General features: G+C 55.5%; 1 protein-coding gene across 3 annotated transcripts in view; it reads right to left on the bottom strand.

The window, feature by feature from the left end:
* The window catches only part of LOC119113261 (peroxidase), a 32,146-nt gene that overhangs the window by 900 nt on the left and 10,261 nt on the right, over window positions 1–20,985 (bottom strand). For all 3 annotated transcript variants that reach the window (XM_037237614.1, XM_037237612.1, XM_037237611.1), the window contains 10 exons: window positions 7,477–7,537; window positions 6,945–7,166; window positions 5,975–6,360; window positions 5,382–5,496; window positions 4,114–4,589; window positions 3,295–3,442; window positions 2,143–2,289; window positions 1,577–1,763; window positions 755–953; window positions 186–291 (listed from right to left, as the gene is read on the bottom strand). In XM_037237614.1, coding sequence (XP_037093509.1) covers window positions 186–291; window positions 755–953; window positions 1,577–1,763; window positions 2,143–2,289; window positions 3,295–3,442; window positions 4,114–4,589; window positions 5,382–5,496; window positions 5,975–6,360; window positions 6,945–7,166; window positions 7,477–7,537 — 2,047 coding nt within the window. The remainder of the gene's footprint in view (window positions 1–185; window positions 292–754; window positions 954–1,576; window positions 1,764–2,142; window positions 2,290–3,294; window positions 3,443–4,113; window positions 4,590–5,381; window positions 5,497–5,974; window positions 6,361–6,944; window positions 7,167–7,476; window positions 7,538–20,985) is intronic.

Below are 20,985 nucleotides of genomic sequence, written 5' to 3' on the forward strand. Positions count from 1 at the left end.
AACGCAAAGGTGCAGGCTGCCACAGAAGAATAGTCTCACAGCACGGAAAACAAGCACTTCTCGTACCAAGGGCTCCTCTGCCCTGTGAGTGCCTGCATTCTCCTTTGACTCGTCCTGTGATCTCGTCAACAAGACTCGCGGCGGCAGACGGGCGCGCCGCATCGGCCGCCTCCCCGGGCACGTACTAAAAGTTGGGCGTGTAGAAGGCGAGCGGCTGCACCTCTCCAAGGCCAGGCACGTTGTCGCACATGATCCGCGCCCAGCTGGCCTTCCTGATCTCGAACAGTTGCGCTGCGGCGGCGACATGGCCCAGTCAAGGCTCGCCGGCACCAGCGGCCGGCACGTGGTCCGGCTCGAGACGTCCCCCCTGCCGTGGGTTTCCGCGGCTCGGGATTCCCGTGCCGCTCGAGCCGTAAGAGGATACATATGCAGCAGGCACAATCCGCCACATTGGCGATAGGGCGGCTGCCAGAATGTCGGTGCAGAGCCGCATAAACAATGCGCGGCGCACCGTCAGCAGACGTGACCTTGGCAGAGAGGCGCCGTGGACCGGTGAACGGGAGCGCAATCGGAGCCGGCCGTCTTACCGGTGCGACCGGCTCACAAGGTCCGCCGATGACCGGCGCGCCGCTGCACGACCGACCGGCCGTCAGCGTTGAAGCAGGGTGACCTAAACATAGCGAGAACGAGAGCGCGATGTGGCACTGCTGCCTCCAAGCGCCATGGGGAGGAGTGCCGGCTGCGCAGGCCGTACCTTCCGTGAACGAGTGCTGCTGTCCGCCGAGGTCGTAGAAGTAGCGGTCTCCCTTCTTGAGCCGAGCGAACTGGTCGCCGACGATGCAGAGGAAGGTGTGGCCGAGCAGGGCGCCAGGCACCGGGCGCTCCGCAATGCCGGCCACGAAAAGGTCAATGTCGTCCACGGACCGGTAGATGGAGCGCATCCGGTCCACCACCTGCAGGAGGGAGGGGGGGGGGGGGAGTTGACAGCCAGCGACGGACACACCACGCCGGCCAACCCGACCAGCCCGATTAGTTTGCTAATGGCTGCCATTGCCACAAGCTGCTACCTTGTTAAGCCGGTACTTGCTCCCAGCTGCTACCTCGTTAAGCCGCTGAAGTCGGTTGGCATGGTTTGTGTTATGATTCATAATTTATTTTCGCACCAGTGAAAACGGAAGCTTGACGGTTGGAATCCTTTGGCATTTCTGGTCAAAGTTCATGCAAATAAAATCCCAATCGGGCATTCTACAGACCTATATGAGTAATGACGAGGCCATCAGCACGGTTCTTATGTCACGGAGCACGGCCTTTGGCTCCCAAATTAATATTTTCGTTTATTCTATATTATCTCTAAGTGCTGCGAAACATGGTAGGTAATTTGAAAGGTCAAGGATTTCAGTAAAATGCTAATTTTAAAGCTCTATTTTCTAGTCCAACAACTCTAAATGACAGCCATAATGACGAGCGCGAGACGGTTCGTCAGCAAGACATCAGACATACGCGCCAGCACCGCGCCGTGTGCTGCAGCAGCGGCCGCGGCTCCTCGCCGCGCGCTAGCCACGGCCTGCACGCTCACCTCGTTGGGGATCTCGCCGTACAGGTCCTCGAAGCGAGAGGCGCGCTGCAGACCGCACTTCTGGCGCATCTCGTTGTAGGAGGGGATGCCGTGGTCGCGGCCGCGCTGCACGTTCAGCGCCACCAGGTCCATGCCCTGGGCGCCGCCCGGCGGCTGGAACAGGTGGTTCTTCACGTCTTCGATGACGCTGCGGGCAGGCGGACCGCGTGGCGTCAGTCGGTGCATTTGCACGGACACTTGGGTGGCGATCGGCGGATGCATACCTAACTGAGGAGCCCCTCAGTCACAGCAGACCTCTCGCCCAGCGACGGCATGCATACCTAACTGAGGAGCCTCTCAGTCACAGCAGACCTCTCGCCCAGCGACGACGGCGGGCCGTGTGCAGCGATTGAAACTCATTATTCACATACAGACACGAGTCAACACATGTGTGATGAGCGTTTCCACACAAGCACCGGTTTGCATGCGAATGTCACTTTCCATTACATCGGCCAGCAGCCACCACGCGAGTTACTGTAACGAGCGCGGCATACTGCGGAGACACTCGCTGACGGGACAGCACTGACTTCTCATCGAAGCGCTGCGAGCGCTGCAGGTAGAAGCCTCGCGTGACAGATTCCAGGATGTTGGGCCGCCGGCTGAGCAAGCTCGGGTTGTTGAGTACGTCGCGGAGCTGGATGGCGCCGCTCTGCGACCGGCTGTCGCGGAACAGCCTGTTGGCACGGACATCACGCGATGCTAGTACAGATACCGACCCGGGACTAGCTCCAAACAACCAACAGCTCGTGCGCAGTAAATACACGGCCGGTGGGTAGCTGAACCACTACCAAAAGGACGCAAGGACGGTGTCGTTACTTGTCCAGGGCAAGCTGCTGAGAACAGGCAACAGCTAACATCCGTTAACCCGCGAGTTATCTCGCCATCACCAGTCGCGAACACGCCGGGGCCGGCTGGCACAGAGCGGTTGGTCAGTAGAACAGGGAATGCGCCGCGCCCATACTGAAGCCGTTCCGCGAATTCCCGCTCCCAGAACTGGCCGTCAAACGGCTGCGCGATGAAGACATACACGAAAAACGACTCAGCTATCGCTGCGTCACGGAACAACCTGGCGGCACGATTCAGCATAATGCCACCCTATTAACGCATAATTACAAGCCGACGTTCCGCCCGCACGGGCCCGTTGCAACATCGGCTTGCCGAAGTGAAACGTGTCGTTATGCAGTCACGTGCATAATGAGGAAACTCAGCGTGGCCGGGCGAGCGGAACTGACTAACATGAGAGGGGGGGGGGGGGGGGAGCAGCCGGACCCGGGCCGGGGCGGCGACGGACCACTGCACACCGGCTGCGCCCCGTTTGGTCAGCTGGGCACGACGGCTGCCGCGTGCAATCCACTGCCGCGCTCCAAACTACCACAATGGTCGGAGATGGGAACAACGATCCGATCTGTTGATTCATTTCGCCTCACTTTAAACAACAAACCGTCCATGGGTCTCAATCGGCAATGCGGTCGGTGGGGTTCAGCGTGGTCATATAGCGTCCGCCTGGTACTGCGTTGACATACAGCTATGATGCCATTCAGTACAACGGCTCCAGACGAGAACGCTCCAGTCTCGTGAACCTAAGTGCCAGCGCACGGTCGGTCGTTTTGCCGCGGGAAAGTGTGACGCTCCACTTGGGCCGAGCATGAGACCAGGCACGGATGGTGTGCCTCACTCACTGGACCATGTCCTGGATGAGAGTGTGGCCGAACCGGAAAGCGGCCGTGCTGAACTCGTTGTTGATGGACGGGTTGATGTCGGGCCGGTAGTCGAAGGAGTAGCCGCTGCTCTTGGTCTTCAGGTCATACACCTCCATGAACTGGCGACCTGCCGGTGCACACGTGACAGCCATTCAACTGGTGTGGCGAATCCCGGTCGGCAGCGTGGTGAGCAATGCACTCAGGGGACAATTATGTAGCCCACCATCTCGAGGTCCTTAGCCATCCGGGATCCCTAACCGACCCAGAGTTTCTGAACTCTTCCTGTCCCGCAGATCAGGAGATCCCTTCGATGACCCCACGGGGCCTTTTGGGTCGGGTGGGCAGCGACGGTCGCTTCCTCCCAAGACCTCACCCGCGCCAATGCTGACAGCAACACGACAATTACTGTCTGGCGAGGGAGGGGGCAAGCTCTGCAGCGATTGCCTTTTCAGAGTAGCGCAAGGGTACGCTTATAGTGGCACAGTCGGCTAACAGGTATGCTAAACGAATCTGACAAAACAGACAGCTCTCCACGCACATACTTGGTAGCGAGTGAGACGCAATCGGGCACGGTGCTGTTACGACCACGTGCAGTGGTAAGCGCATGCGTCACAGCGAAGTACGCCGTCGCAGGTATCGAAATGCCAATCGCGCTCTGGAAAATTCAAGCTTAAATTAAATCAAAATGAGTAGAGCAGTCTGGGAGCCACAGTTAATGAGTAGAGCAATCTGGGAGCCAAACTAAAGCGTTGACCACAGCCGTTGACCAGCGCCGGGCCGCCGCGTCAGGCCACTGACCGAGAACGATGGGCAGCCACTCGTTGTAGTTGATGTGCTGCCACTCTGCGGTAACGATGCGACGCGCCTCCTGGTACAGCTGCTCGTCACTCAACTGGCGGCCGGCGCGACGCGACTGCTCGTCCAGCGCGCGCGCCACGCGGTTGTGCTCGCGCATCCAGATGGTGTGCATCACCGTCAACTGCAGGTTCTCGTTGACGCGCACGTCGCCGGCCTTGTAGCAGTCGGCGCCCGTCTCCTTGGCGAAGCACTCTTCCAGGTCGGTGGTCTCGAGCGGCAGCGTGCCCGGCTGCGACTGGCTCAGCAGGCCGCCACGGAAAGCGCGCAGCGCCGCTTGCTGCTCGGCGTCCGAGCCGTAGATGTGCGACGCGTCCATGTAGTGGGTCAGCGCGTTCATCTGCTCGGCGTAGCCGAAGTTGCAGTCGGGCCGCGGCGCCGGCAGCGAGCGCACGAAGTTGAGGCAGGTGCGGCCGAACCTGTGGCGGGACAGGGCCTGTCGGTGCGGCTCGGCAGCCGCCGGCTGCCCGGCTCATACTGCCGACCTGTGCTGCGCGTGCGCACTTAAAGAGTCGCACCACGCGCTATACTGCGGGGGCAGAGCTGTCGTAAGCGGTCGCAGGCGGTGCCAAATTATGAGGTGGGGGACAAAGCTAGTGTTCTGGGGTGAATCAGTGAACCGACAGCCTCGGGCCACTAGCAAGCCAAGAAAGGCCCCCTATCCCTCCTCCATCTCCATTAGCGGCACCTCTGGGTAAAAGACAGTACGCAGTGCGAAATAATTGAATTGCAGCGGTCGACAGCCGGGTCACACGCGCAAGGATCATACTGCGAGGTCACGCTGTGCCGGCGTACCGTGAAGGCATGCTGCAGAGATCTGGCCGCGTATGATACTGTGTGGGTTATACTGCGAGGATTATACTGTGTAGTGCGTAGTTCAACCACACGGCTTTTCACGTGCGGAATGCTGCAGAGCAATACTATGGACATTGTGGGAGGCCTTTTGCTGTTATACTGCACTGACCATGTCCGGTAAGAACAGGTGGACAGATGTGCCCGCACAGCGCTCGTCGCAATCGCAGGTGCGTTTCTCAGAAACATCCGACCGTACGCCCCGGCCCCGGGCGTGCAGCAATGGAATGCTGACAGACAACTGCGGACTCAGTATGAGACATAATATCTTAATGCAAACCCATGACGTCAAAGACGAGAGCAATCCCAGTTTTAGGCATCGTCGTCCACGACACACTGCGGGAGAAGTCACAACTCACTTGGAGAAGAAGGGGTCGAATTGAGAGACGGGGATGGGGAAGCACTGCGGGTGGCGCAGGTCCACGGGCAGGTCACGGCCGTGCTCGTCGCAACACTCGATGCCTGAACGGCCCTCTGAAACATGCACACAGTCGACGTGTGAGGTCACTTGACGGCGAGCGGGAATGCAAAGCGGCGCTGTCAAGGTCAAGCGCAACGACACGGCATTCGCCGCCTTAGCCTTGACCGTTTTGCGGAACAGTGTCATGATACCTCTCGTTCGTACATATACATAATACATCAAGATGTATGCAAGCGTTTAAATTGCAAAGCATAAATCCCGCTTAAACAAGGGCGTCGAAGTGTTATTCCGTGTATGCAGAACACTTCACTGCGTGAATGGGTGTTCAGGCTGGGCGGCACTTACGAAAGCTGTCTGTCTGCGTCACGTCAGCGGCAAAGCCAGAACTCATGTCATATAAAGTGGTGGGAGAAAGTTTCAGCATTATGGCGACGCACCATCAGCGTTCTTCACGGGTGAAGTGCACCGAAACACATGTATGAAGTCGGCCACATGACACATCCAACGTCACTGCTGCCGGCCTGCACTGACCGAGCCGGAAGATGGGCGAGATGGAGAGGTCGTGGTCCAGGAACTGGCCCCAGGTCATCACACTGATGGTGACGTCCGGATAGGGCGAGTTGGCGGTGCTGACCACGATGTTACTGACGTCCCGCGCCGACGGCAGCGCGCCGCCGTCGGACGCCACGCGCGGTGTGAAGATGCCGTTCTCGTACGCCGGCGCCAGGATACGCTGCAGCGCCGTGCGCGACATGCCCCAGGCGGCGTTGTTGATGTTGTTGCAACTGCCGTCAGCGCTGCGGTACGGCGTGCCGGCCGAGCAGCGCGGCGGACTTGGGCACGTCTGGTTGATAATAGTGTTGAGCACGCTGAACTGCTGCAGACCGAAGCCGCCCTGATCCGGAGTCAGGCCGAACCTGAGGCGCGGCCGCAGACTATTAGCAGACTGTTAGCCACCCGCCCAGCCTTCGCCCCGAACGCTCCCCTCGTGCGCTGCAGCAGCTCTGACGTCACGCATGGAGCCGATTAGTGAAACGCCGAACTTCGTTCAGACGTCCCGAGGTCAGATTTTATCGGCAGGTCGCGGCGGACTCAAACACTGCCACCTGGCAGGGGATTACCCTGACGATCGCACCCCATGCATGTATACTATCCGAGTGATGCATGTGCAGGACCCACATGTGACAGACGGTGACAAACCTGTCTGTCAGCAAATTTTGTATTCCGAAATCGCAGCCATTCCTTGGTGAAATACGGGCAGCAGGTCCGAGGTAGCCCGAAACTGTGCATACGTGACCTGTGTGCTGCTTGACTTCATCACTCAGCTAGAGCTACACCAGGTATTGCTAAAAGCCTGTGAAGTCGCCCGCTTGCGTTGACGGGCCTTATGTTTGACTAGAACGTTCAGAGTTAAGTGGCATGTGACACACGTCAACGGTGCCAGCGGCGTAACAGGCGCACGCAGCAGGCGGGTGGCGCGCGTCCTCCCGGGCCGACTCACTCGTTCAGCAGGCCGCTGCCAGCCTCCGAGTTGAAGAGCGCTTGGCTGCCGAGCTCCAACGCCTTCTGCGACGTCTTGAAGAAGTTGAAGTGGCCGGCATCGGGCGTGTTAGAGCGCACGACAATGTTGCGATCGAGCAGCATCCTGCCCATCTGGCGCTGCTGGTCCACAAACCTGATACCCTTGCGACAGGCGCCGTTCAGCTGGTTATTGTCAAAGAACCTGCAGCAGAGTAGCGAGCGTTTGCTTCAGTTGGTCTGGGTTAGTGAGCTGGTAGCAAGTGTAGATTGGAGGTTCTTTCCAGACTAATCATTGGCGCTTCCAGTGCCGCACATTCGCCAGATTGCATTACCTTCACTGTTCACAATGCCGCCGCATCAATCAATGATTTTTTTTGTTTGCTAAAACTCTTAAATGAGTGTGACATTTAATCGCAATTCGTGTGACAATTCAGCGGGGCAAAAGTAAGTGACAAACCGTTCATGAACGATAGAGAGGATGCGTCTTGCACAACGACAATGCTGCTGCTCACCTAATATCAACGTTCTTGAATGGCTTCGTGAACGGATTTCTGATGCGGTTTGCGGGTGATGCTGAAAACATGCATACAAAGTCACGATTACAGACACAGCAACGGAAGCAATGAATGTCAGCCAAGTGTGCACCGCTGACAGTAGACCACAACCAGCTACATCAGCTTCCCACACATTGCATCTCACACGCTGCGATTAGCAAACAGAAACCTCACTGCCTGCTGGATGGCAACCAATGTATCAATTTTAAGAGCCCCCTTCGAGCACTTCAGTCTATTACATGCTGCATGTTTACCTATCTGCCTGGGCTCCAAGATGTGTCCGAACGTGCGTCTAACAGTTCGTCGTTTTCATCGCCCAATTTACTAATTAAAGACCAAAGAATTCGCTCGGGTAACATGTGCAGGTAAAAGTGGGAAGAAAAGCAAAAGTGGGAAGAACGTTACCTTTAACGGTGTCACAAACCCCATCATAATCTTAAACTTACTTGAGGATTCTGATGCAAGCAACAGGAAACGCTTAATGGTCGCACAAACACTAAGTGTAGAGCGTGCAAAAATTGAAACAAGTCAGATTAAAGTAGGACCAATTTGGGATTAACAATTTAATTGACCATTAACGTTATTTGGAAGCAAAATTCCTTATGTTGAACACCCAAAGCTTACTTTGCGCCATATGCATGTAATTAAGATACAAATTTGGAAAAGGGGCTTATCTGTGAGTTAACAGGAATCGCACCATAAATCAAGTGTCACTGAATTTCGTTCCGTAGATCCGCTCCTCTCATCCTCAATCATTCGTGTCTGCCACCATACATCGCCGGAATAGATCTCTTCAAGAAATCAAACTCTATGTTATGCAACGTCGACTATCACTTCATGAGAAAAAAGTCCTCGGACGTGTCTAACCTAACCCTTCCCTTATCTTCATGAATGCATTGAGCGCTTGAAACACCTCTCATGTACTACACTCATTGGGCGCTTGAAACACCTCTCATGTACTACAGCCATTGGGCGCTTGAAACACCTTTCATGTACTACACCCATTGGGCGCTTGAAACACCTCTCATGTACTACACCCATATAACTGGTCTCAGGAAAGTTCATTTGGGCTGAACAAATATTACTCGGTGCCATCTTTGGCGAAAATCGGGTAGAGGGAATGTCCTAAACCGTAAAGGCACTTCTAAAATAGTATTTCAGGAGCTCCGGCCTACAGAATTGGGGAACGATTGAGGAACATCTTTGAGGCACAGAAAACGATAAGGAAATGTTAGACGCCCAGCTATACCAGATTATACTTTTAAACACTAGAATATGCAGGTGACCCATTAAAAATCCGACAAACGTAAAATGCAGTGCACCACGTATTCGTGTGGCGACGATCTTGTGAGCTCAGACAGATCGCATGTCCGTTACGGCGCATTTTTCAGCATCAGGACTGGCTGCACTATAGCTCCGCCGCTTAAGGTACTAACATTGTTACAAACTGGGCAATGGCTACTAAAAATTGTCGTAAACGGTACTCCGCTAACCAAGAAGGCATGCCAGTGTTCATAACAGAGCTGTGGCGTGATAACATTACGTCATCCGAGGCAAAGCTGTCTGATCGAGACCCACATATGGAAGAGTCGTTACCGATGACGACAGGAAAATGGCGGCTTGGCTGGGCCAACCCGCCACTTCAGGGGTGCATGCAGACTGTGCAGTGCGTCGCGCCGGACCATCAATGGCTTGTAACATCAGCCACTGTTGCCCAGCACGGGCCGATTGGAACTCAGCCAGTCGGCACCGAAGAGGTCACGACCGAACCGTTCTGAGGAGCGGTGAAGAAAGACGGTCGCGGCCCAGTTCTGGCAGTAAGAGACGACAGCGCCCTTGCCCAGGCGATGCAGTACAGGAGCGGCACTGTTCTGACAGAGGCGCACGTCGGCGTAGCCGCCAGGATCGCTGAGATACGGCCGTAGTAACTCTTGGGCATGTCTGAACAATATCTGTTTTGTCATTTAACAATAACCATTTAATTCTTTTTCATTTTGTCATCATAAAGCGTTGAAATGTTTGCATTTTTGACCCAGCAACCTTTCACCTGAGATTACGGTACTGTGGAGGCGGCCATAGCATCGGACGCGCCTTGTTGCGGCGTACGCCCCTGCCGTGACGGACGCAGCCCAGTCCTGGCAATGAGGAGGAAGGATGCACCCTCCTCGCTGTCTAACCTTGACAAGAGCCATGAGAGGAAAAGGCTGAATCCCCCCCGCCCCCATCTTCGTCGGATTCTTGTCGGCTTTTCCATGGCAGAGAAGCTAGCATAACGATTTCCATTTGCCTTTAAATGGAATCAAGCACGCCACTCGCAGACAAAATCTTAGGCTTGTTGAGCACAGAGAATTAGCAGGCTATTAAGCTGCGGGTTGAGCATCAGACAATGCGAAGAAATCGATATGCCAACACACATCATATGCAGACATTATTTCACATAGGAAGAAACGATCTAACATCACTTAAATTCCTACGAGGATTTTTTGCGACCTACAATCACCACGCAACTGAGGTTTTTCCAACTGTACGCCATCGAGAATCACAAAGAGGACGGACTTCGTCCTTCCCAGATCGAACTATCTCAGAGAACAACCGGTGCGCGTGTTTGATCATTAAGGTTTAACGAAACCCGCAGCATTTAAGAAGGCGTCGACACCTCCCACGCTGATTGCTGAGGGAACGACGAAACTCTGGGGCGGGTCAGGGTCGCCACCGCAAAGGGCAGCATCACCTTCACATGGCAGGATTGCCACCGCAGGGCGGGGTCACCATCCCAGAACACCAGGGGCCGTCGAGCGCACCACGGAGTTGTCCGATCGCTGGCTGTCGCCAGTCAGGATCGCACACCGACGCGGCCCGTCCTTCTTTGGCATTCGTAAACGGCAAGTTTGCAGGCAAAGCTGGGCTAAACCCAACCTGAGTGTAATTCCATCTAGCGGCCTTAGTTTAGATCTCTCAGTGGCGGCATGATGTCATGATCTACCGGAGTTACATCACTAAAGCCTTTTCCTAATGCTGCCGAAAACAGCTCAGGAAATACCGCTTAACCTACAAAGTAGAAATGTTGCGGCATATTTTCGTACCCGTGGTATATGGGCGATACAGTGCCGTTATGGTCCGTTGGTCCGTTCTGTACACACGGCTGCGGCCGGCGCTCTCGGCTCAAAAATTGCTTTAGAAGATTTGGTCTTATTCAATCGTTCAATACATGTATGTCGCCGTACCAGTTCCGCTGCGAATTTGGCGCCGTTTGCCGACGAAGACCAAACCTCAATGCAGCGGTGCAGGGTTCTGCCCCAGGGCCAACTCCCCGCTATAGGGCAGGATCCTACCCCACGACTAGCTCCCAACACAGGGAATGACCGAGCGTCAGTGCGGCATTGCAGGGTCTTGCCCCAAGATTAACTTCCCATTATAGTCCAGCGTCCTGCCCAAGGGCCAACTCCCCGCCTCAGGGCAGAGTCCTGCCCAAGGGGTAACTCTCCGCCTCAGGGCAGGGTCCTGCCCCGAGCCCCAGTGCAGCAGGGCGAGGTCCTGTCCTAGAGCTAACTCCCCGCCTCAGGGCAGGGTCCTGCCCTGAGCCCCAGTGCAGCAGGGCGAGGTCCTGTCTCAGGGCTAGCTCCCCGCCTCAGGGCAGGGTCCTGCCCTGAGCCCCAGTGCAGCAGGGCGAGGTCCTGTCTCAGGGCTAGCTCCCCGCCTCAGGGCAGGGTCCTGCCCCGAGCCCCAGTGCAGCAGGGCGAGGTCCCGTCCCGGGGCTAACTCCCAGCCACATGGAGGACCGAGTCTCAGTGCAGCAGGGCAGGGTCCTGCCCCAGGGCTAACTCTCTGTCACAGGGCAGGGTCACATGGCATCGCCACCGCTGCAGAGTAAGGTCACCCCCCCCCCCCTGTGGTAAGCCGTCCATGAGGGGGGGGGGTCTAAGTGGGAAGTGGCGGCGCATTATGCCCCCTCCCCTCCCCCTGCAGGTCGCTCACGTCTGGCGGAAGGTCAGCGTCGGAGGGGAGCATTGCTGGCGGCCGTCGCCACTGATCCCAGACGTCACGCGTGATTGGCTGAAGGTCATGGCGAGGAGGGGACGCCAGGGAGCCGACAGCGGTTCGGAGGTCCCGACGCCGGTTCAATGGCACTTTTGAATACCAGACGCGACTGGAAAAGCCCATTCTCTGTGACGACTCGCGAAGAGAATGACGGTGTTGCGTGACTCAGGATCACGCGATCCTTCACAGTCACGACTGAATGCCACCCCGCCACGGGCCACTACTCCGGGAAACTCCGACCAAATACCCGGCGGCGCCGAGCTCAGCCGAACACAGCTGCTCAGAAGAAAACAGCCTTCTCCATGCTGACGGTGCTTGGCGCGGCCAAGCGAGAATGAGTTGAGATGAATGAATGAGGGTATGACCTCGCCTGGAGGAGCCGTCTGTGGTGACGATGGCTGACCAGTGACGCCCTCCACGGCACACCACTCCGCGGACGCTCAGACCCGGCAGGCGAGGCCGGTATTCTACGCCCTCCACGGCACACCACTCCGCGGACGCTCAGACCCGGCAGGCGAGGCCGGTACGTTGCGTGGCAGCATCCTGGTCAACGGAGAACAGGACCTCAGGGGCAGGGGCGCGGCGGATGAGGCCGGGTCAGAGTCAGCTATGCTATGGGAATATGTCATGTGCCCAGATCAGTTGGAAGATAGGTTATATCCGAAGCAGTGACGAATGCGATCGGTCTAGCATTTGTGGGCGGTCGATACTCTTCAGTCACGGCACCGGTCAGCCCCCCCCCCCCCCCCCACACACACTTGTGCCGGGAAAAGATCACACGATGTCAGGGTGAAGAGTGGCTTTTTCAGAGGTGTTCAGACCAGAATACTGGACCTCAACCAGACTCAACCGGTGGGCCAAGCAAGGCCCGGCGCTGAGACCGGTCAGATTGACGGGGCCGACTTCGCGGCCGGTGACGGCGCGGACTCCTTGTCCGGTAACGGAAGGTATCCCTGGACCACCTGCCTGGGTCTGCAGCGGAGGGCATCACTGGACATTGGCCAGATTCAGTTAAGAAGCCCTCTTTAGGTCCCCTTACTCAATCTACCCTCCACCCATTGTGCTGGGCCCGATGGATAGACAGCCGTCTGTTACACATTCCTAATCAGTTCCACCCATTCGTCATTCAGCCGTATGCATTTTTCTATCACTTCAGGTCTAAAATATGGAAAAACTTCAAGAAAGAAAAAGCTGCAGCTGTTGCTGTCGAATATTACACGGAATGCGTATCCTGATCCCCTTCCTTGACCACAGGTAGCAGGAATTTCCATTTTCCTCGATGACAAAAAAGTAACGAATTTGGACGAACTGAGCTGCGCTGACGGCTCACAGGTGCACGGATGCGGTCTGGCGGTATTGTTAAGCTGCCTTTGCATGTCGGAAGAGGGCCGGACTTCTGGCTCTCTCTCGGACATGAAAGCGTGACGAGCAACAAATATGTCAAGCACCTTGAGTCGATGGTGAATGGTTCCAAGGTCTAGCGTTTTCGTCACGCCACTCAGCACCAGCAGTGGCTTACAGGAATGGCGGCACGCCTATGGATTACAATTATCCCTACCTCCTAGCGATAAATTGGCTGTGGATATGGCGTTTACAGTGCACCCTTGAAGCTCGCAGCTGGACGTCAATTATCCACGCGGCGCCTGACTCACTGGACACGCAGTGCCGAACAATTCCTGGTAGACGGAGCGTGCCGCCGTCCAGTGAACAAATGGGGCACAATGCAGTGTTCGGGTCTCTGTGCGCGCTGCGCAGTGTCCGTATCACGGTTTGGCAACATTCTCGATCGCGGAACGCCTGCCAGCCTATGATGAAATCGGCCTGCGTTCCGCGCTCAACACTCGTCTGTTACGTTTATGGCAGACGATGCTGAACGACGAGGTGCATTTGATCGACATCTCTCGTCGTCATAGCGAAGGCTTCACCCAGCGTGCTTTTTGGAGCGTGAGTTTGTTGGTAAGATAACTGGCTGAAATTAAGGATAATACGGAATTCTCTGTCATCGCCGGACCCCAGCCAAGCCGATTGCCAAGCCAAGTCACGCCAACAAAGGGTGACTCGACGGGCCGTGAAGCAGCGTGGTGTGAAGATGATCATCCGGCCATGGTGCCGTCGGGCGCACGCCAGACCAGATAACTCGCCTGGCTTGGAGCTCTCCACACGCCTCAGCCAACGGGAGCAGCCCCAGCCTCACCGGGCGCCTTACCACAGGTCGTGACGCAAGAGGTGACGGGGTCGCCGTACCCGACCGCGCCAGGGTCGGGCCGCCCCGCTACGTCAGCCGCCGCCGATCGGACGGCGCCATTGTCAGCGCCGCCCGCGGGCCGTCAGCTTCCTCCCGTCAGCTGGTCGGCCGCGTTGAGTAACGCCGCGTGATGGTCGTGACGCACGGCGCGCTTGGCACGGCAGCTGGAGATGGGGATGCCGCTGCTGCCGCTGCTGCTGCCGCTGCCGCTGCCGCTGTCGCCGCCGCGGGTGCCGCGGGCGCTGATCCCGCCGCCAGCCGACGACGGAGCGCACAATCGCCGCTGACTTGCAGAGACGCGGTGGGGAGGGCGGCTTGGCCGGTGGCCAAATCCCAGCTCCCCGACCATGCTTCTCGCGAAGTCCGATAGGTCGTGACAAGCGTCAAATGAGCGAGACGCAATATTGTAAGAACCGTCTCCATGAACCCTAGCCCACAGCGCGAAATGTCTACCACTCCATTCGGATTTTCCCGCGTAAGGCTGTTTCAAATTAGTGATTCAGGCTGCATACAAATAGATGATCTAAGGTAATATCTGCACATACAAATGATCGGTTGGGGTTCACTGTAATCCTCCATGGCTAAATTGCGCCTCCCCAACACATTTCGAATGTTTCCATTTCGAAACATCTGACGTAGTGCATCCGCTAGAAACGGCTCGTAGTCGGCGAGTAAGCCCTATCCCCTGATGACGCTGATTATCCGTCAAATGACTACGGTGACGTGAAATGATTGCTGGTGAACATTCTCGATACCTGCTGTGTCTTAAGTGGCAATGTGGCCAGCACGACTGCGTCTTGTGGGTTCCAGATGGCGGACATGCTGAATGACGGACGGAATAACGGACATGGCAAGACAGGACGGAACATGAACGGAACATGACGGAATGGAGCATGACATGGCAAGACAGGACGGAACAAGAACGGAACATGACGGAATGGAACATGACATGGCAAGACAGGACGGAACAAGAACGGAACATGACGGAATGGAACATGACATGACATGACAGGACGGAACATGAACGGAACATGACGGAATGTTGGACATGACGTGACATGACATGACGGAACATGACGGCCATCACGGCCATGACGGAATGTTGGACATTACGGAGCAATCAAGACGAATTCTGTATTACCATGCTTGCAAGCAGGCAAAAAAAATCCATCTGGGTAACGAGGGTTAAGACGAGTCATCCAACTTTGCATAGGGTGATTGTTTATCATCTCGGACGGCACAGAACGCACCACCAAGGATTATCAACTGACTTTCCTGGCAGAATGTAATGCATGCCCGCAAGTTCGTTCTATAACGCACCACTTATAGAAGAAAAAATTGTTTGCGATTCTGAGACCAAAAAGATCAATCTAACAAAAAATAAATGTCATTTATCAAACTGGCACATAGGGGGCCCGGCAACTAAATGAGTTGGTTCGGTTGCACAACGGACCCCGAGCAACCGGTAAGTTGCTAAACGCTATAAAACTCCCATGAAATGCATGGGAAAACATAATGTAACGGGTGGTCGCCGATTCCACGAGGGCTTATTGTATAAAATGCTGCGAAACTGCTCCGACGATTATTGCACGAACTACCTTCTCCAAAACCAAAACCTCACTGGAGGGACGGTCTTGACTGAATCCCTTGCTATAGTTGCCTGGAGCTCTCTCAGCGAGACGTTTCCAAAATAATTGGGAGGACACATTAGGTCAGCGTTACATCCGTGAGCTCTAGGATATGCCATATCTCCGTAAAAGTATGGGAGGAGGCACTCATATCACAAAACATCGAATTGTTTGTTCAATGCTCCTATTGGGCGGCGCGCGTGGAGGGCGGATGTGGTACAATGACCGACATGTCGTTAATAACGAGCTAATCACCTCGCCTGACGCCCAGCAACAGAAGGGTATGCGAGAGGCTGCGGATGGCGGTGAGTTCCGGATCTGGTTAGACGCCTCATGCGGGCGGGCACCCGCTCACGCCCCGGCAGCTGACTGTCGGTGGCGCCGTGCCTGACCAGCATCGCGGCGGCGGCGGCGTCACGAATCGCCGCCGTGTGACGTCGCGCTAATGGCGAGCGCTCGTGGGCGCGGGCGGGCGAGGCGATGGCGATCTGTGAGGCGCGTCACGACCTCTCGTTTGGCGGTGCCCTAAAACGCGCCGGCGGCGGGCGGGGACGCCGGCCGACGTCGGCGAAACTTGCGCAGGCGTGGCCGGGTCGAGGTCGCCTCACCGACCGTGCCGCAGCCCGCCGCAGCCGCCTGTCGCAACTCGTGTGGCGGCAGACGGCGCCGGCGGCAGTCGGTCTGGGCCGTGGCCGGAACTGCCGGCGCCGGCGCCGGCGCCGGCTGCGGCAGGTACGTGTTACACGGCCGGTGGCGGAGAGCGAGCCCCGGCCCGGACCGGGTCGCTCCCTCCGGACGCGTCTCTGGCGGCGGGTCCGTCGCGTCCGGGACAGGGTTCGGGAGCTCGCCACTGAGCGCGTGTCGCTCTGTTGGACAGGATGTCTGACAGACATCGACCGAACGCCAAGCCTAGCCAAAGCTCCGGTCAAGGGTGCGTAGCTAATAAAACGAGGGCGGGGCAAACCAAACTCATTGACAAATTTTGTGTTTAATTGATGCCAGAGGTGGACATTGTCAGCCGCAATTATGCCCATTGTAATTTCGGATATCATGTATGATGTTGGCCTATCCGTCATATGATCAAGCCCACGGGACGCCTGGAGCGGCGTGGAAGGAGAGAGGTGGTAACAGGTGTCGAACTCGTCAGGCGTAATGCAGGTGGTGCTTAAACTGAGTTGGTGAAGGCAGACACCTCCCGATCGACTATTGATTAAATCAACAGGACTGCACGCCTGTAGGTTTTTCATGGCCCAAGTCTTCAAGCTCAGGCTGTGGGGTTGTATATTCGAGATCTGTTAAGGAAAAGGCTACACTGGCCGCTTGCCGGTCGATTACTGGCGAGATTGTGGAATAAGCAGTTTTCAGTTCCGCCAGCCAGCTGCAGTCAGTACATTCGCAAACATCACCTGGCCGGCTTAACGTACTCATCGGTTCGGATTGATGAAAGCCATTATCAATCCTTAAACACGCCCAAAATGGATACATGGTTTTCGCATTCGAACGCGTGGCCGTTTGCAAACACTGATGCATGGGCTCGTCCATACGATTGTTCATTTTATTTGCTCTCAAGACACGTTTGGGAAATGCCGCTGCGAATTCGGGTAATCAAGTCTGGACCCAGTACCGACCCGTATTGTACAGGTTGTTTTTAATTATTTGAAAAATCTTCTGTTTCCACGCTACGCCTAAGCAGACGAAACCGTAGTTATATTGCGATGCTGTTGGAAACCCTTCCCTGGCCAGGCAGCTTGCATGCACATGACCGACTACTTCTACAACTGGGAAAACATTTAGTTTCTAAGAGGCGTGACGGTGGGTCCAGTTCCGCCAGGAGCTGTCCAATGCCGTCCAGCAGCTGCACCAAGATTTGGGCTAAGCCCTCTACGATCTTTGCCTTGATCCCAATCAAATGACCCTCTACATATCTCCATCCGAGCTGGTTAAACTGCCGCCTACTGTCTTTGCGCATGTCTTTCCAAGCTTGGCTATTTCAAATTATCTTTGGGAGAACGTTTACGTGTTTTCATCAAAAACTACCGAATATTCTGCCGCCTCCCTCGTTGTTTCCTACCCAGAAGATCAGTGTCATACACCGGTTCTCAGAAGGAAACGTTTGGCCGACAGCAAATCAGACGGTTGTGTAACTAACACTCGTGCAGCGCTAGCATGGTACAGGTTCGAAAACGGGAGCACAGGGGCTGAGGCTAACTCGCATGTAATCACATTCTAATTTATTGCATAGAAATATGGGTTAAGGGTGCACGTGCATGTATTCCATGTGAATGCAGCCACGAACGCTCACCATCTAACGCGACAGCGATATGTCGATCTGATATCAGAGCACTGATACTATTGCTCTGTTTGTGATGTGATCTCAGAACTTTGTTGGCGTGGCGCGCCAAGTGAGCCCCAATGCGGGGATGTGACCAGGCGGTGCTGGGACGTGTCTGTCGGGCGCCCCGCCCTCGGCCCACGCGCAGTGCAGGGCAGCGCTCAGCGAGACGGCGGCGGGCCGCCCACGCCCCGCGGCCCGCCTCGTTCCACGCGCGCGCAATATGCGTCACGAGTCGACGTCGCGCACGGAGCGAGAGAAGCCGTCACGACACGGCAGGGAACGTGCTCGGCCCGTGTGACATGCCCTTCCCCCCACTTCCTGACCCAGCCATCGGCGCGTGGCCTCGAGGCTGTGCCGAGAACGAAATCATCAAGCCACTAATGGCGGTATCTACGAGCTACGGGTGCTAAAGGGAGCTACGTGCCTCGGCAAGTTTTCAGGCGTGCAGCATATTTTGTGGGACACCGGATTGCGAAGTTTCGGCACAACGCCCCTGCACCCACGACCGGTGTGTGGTATCGTGGTGGTGTACGTGGGCACACAGATTCGTCATGCGACCCTTTGTCACGGCGCTGGCGCCCCAATCGCAGCCGTGACGCGTCGGGTGTAATGCGCGCGTCGGCAAGCACTCCGACTGCAAACCAGCATAAGCACGTGTAGGACACGCCCGTGAAAGCGAACCGACGATCACGTCGATGACAATTGCCTTGTTCCTTGAAAGACGCTTCAGGTCATGGTCCCGTCAAGGCCAGGCCTCCATGCACTGCACTATTACTGGGCCTTGCCGCAGTACACGCCCTCGTCAGAGGTCCGTGCGACCCCATCCGTCAGCACGGACCTTAGCGCCCAACCAGGGCCGCGCGCGCCGTCGCCGTACTCAAGGCGCTCCATGCATCAGCTCAAGGATAGGTGCCTCGCTGAGGAGATAAGGCACTCAAGAGGGTCGCGGCGGGAGTCCGGCGGCGCGGTCGTGTTACCAAGACCCGCCCACCATGGCTTTCTGACGATCGCAGGCCAATCCATCCGTAACCCAGCGTGAGCGACCCACCCGGCAGGCTTTTTAGCCCGCGCAGATGATGAAGCTTTATTTGCTCACCGAATCGGCTGCCCCGCATACGGAAGATTCTGACGCATAGTTCTTGCGAAACGGCACTCGAAACAAGATGTCAGCAGTGGCGCAGACGATAGGTGCCAAAATCACGAGGAGCCATGCAGCCTTCGAGTGGGAGTTGCTGGCAACACTACGAGCCCGGAAATCCCGGAGGTCAAAGGATTTTCTCGTCACATAATCCTAGACTATCGTTGGGAATTTCAGAAAGACACGTTGTGCGATAAGTTCCTTAGGTGGCCGGAACAAATACCATCCACCCTCCCTCCACTCCCTGCTCCAGCGAATGCGGCTCGCCTTGATGGGATGTTTGGGTAAGTACGTGCAATGTTATCAAGTCCGGGTATTATGTGTAAAGTTCGTGTGGATTCGATATGCCTTCCATGTCATAACGTCTGGGGTTGACTGCCGGATGGAAGTCATGAGTACCCTCATAGCACCAGGTGTACCCAGGAAAGTTTTGACAGGTGATTCGAATCCATATCGCAGTTAAAATAATTCGGTCCTTGTGTTCTCCCCACACACCTATACAAAAGACAACACGTGTCCTATAGAGGCCTATATTTCCCGTCTACCACAAGTTTGGTTCCGCTGCGACCACTGCTACAGGTAGTGCCAATGAGCTGCGATGATGACAAAGACCACTGCTACAGGTAGTGCCAATGAGCTGCGATGATGATAAAGACCACTGCTATAGGTAGTGCCAATGAGCTGCGATGATGATAAAGAGGTGCACAGCCCTCTATTCATCTCCACGTCGATGCAAATCGTCAGCCACATGACATGGTGGCGTCTCCCTCTTCTCATTTTCCCAGATCGATGGCGTAACGTCTGTATGCCTAGCCCGCTTTCAGCCCTGTCGCCTTTTGTCCACCCCGGGCTGTGAACCAGCCTAGGCTCAGATCACTCGCAACTGCGCACCAGCAGGGGAGGAGGCGGCGCAGTATTGCGACATCGCGGCGCGACAATGGCTTAACGTGATAAAAGCTTGATGCAGTGACTGGGCGATCAGTGCGCTGGCAGTCACCACGCAAAACAAATCAAGCAACGCAGACCGGCTGCGGCGGCGAACTAACTGGGCGATCAGTGGGCTGCCCAGTCACCATGCAAAACAAATCAAGCAACGCAGACCGGCTGCAGCGGCGTGCTAATTGGGGAGGACACCAGAAACGTGAAACATAATATAACGATGGTGTTGACCCCACCGATTTGGTTTATGGTGGCCCACGGTCTATCGTAGCAGGCCTTCATGGTTCGTTGCAACGGCGATGTTCAATGAGCTATTTAAGGGAGCTGTCCTAGACTGGCTTGTCTATAAACGTTTCAGTTGCGTCAAAAAGCGCATGCGTCTTGTCAGGTTTGTGTTTACGTTATTGTAAAGCGTGGTGCCGGGCGGTGTCTGGAGAGACCTGATTGAGCCCAGAATCGTAACTGTAATATTCCCCCAGGACCTGGAATCACACCCTGGTATATCCCCATTCGAATACTCCCATTCAGTTCGTGACGAAAGCGCTTACTTACTTATTTACTATAATCAGATTTTTTTACTACTAATTTTTTTAAACTACTATACTACTACTACTTTTAACTACTTTTAACCACTAATAATTGTTCAACTACTACAACTAATTTACTTACTTACTTACTATGAGGACAGGTTGAAAAGTCCAGATTTGCCAACAACAGCGATTTATCGGAAAAAGCTTTAACTGATAATACATTGAACAGCTTAAGTCATACGCAGGCAGTGCAATTTCAAGCACCACGAAGCATAGCTGTTTTTTAAAGATGTGCTTCATTATCTAAGTCCAAGCTGGCGTAGCCCTCTTTCCATACTGCCAAACGACGAAAATGAAAGCCCAAATTTACGCAAACCGTTTCAGCCGATGCAAGAGAATTCGTCCCAAGCTGGCTTAGCCTCCTTCTGATATTGCCAAACTGTTAAACTGGCAGAAGCTCAAATTTATGCAAAACTTTTCAACAGATGTAAGCGAATTCGCATACTAGTGCCGGCGTAATCATCCTTTCGCCTCCTCCACCTCGCTTGCATCCCTGATCAGCCATCGCCTCGGCGTTCCACAGAAACAGAACGTCCTACTGGCTGCGATATCAG

The sequence above is a fragment of the Pollicipes pollicipes genome, unplaced genomic scaffold, assembly GCF_011947565.3.
Source record: "Pollicipes pollicipes isolate AB1234 unplaced genomic scaffold, Ppol_2.1 Scaffold_7261;HRSCAF=8764_pilon_pilon_pilon, whole genome shotgun sequence".
In the NCBI taxonomy this organism is placed as follows: Eukaryota; Metazoa; Arthropoda; class Thecostraca; order Pollicipedomorpha; family Pollicipedidae; genus Pollicipes; species Pollicipes pollicipes.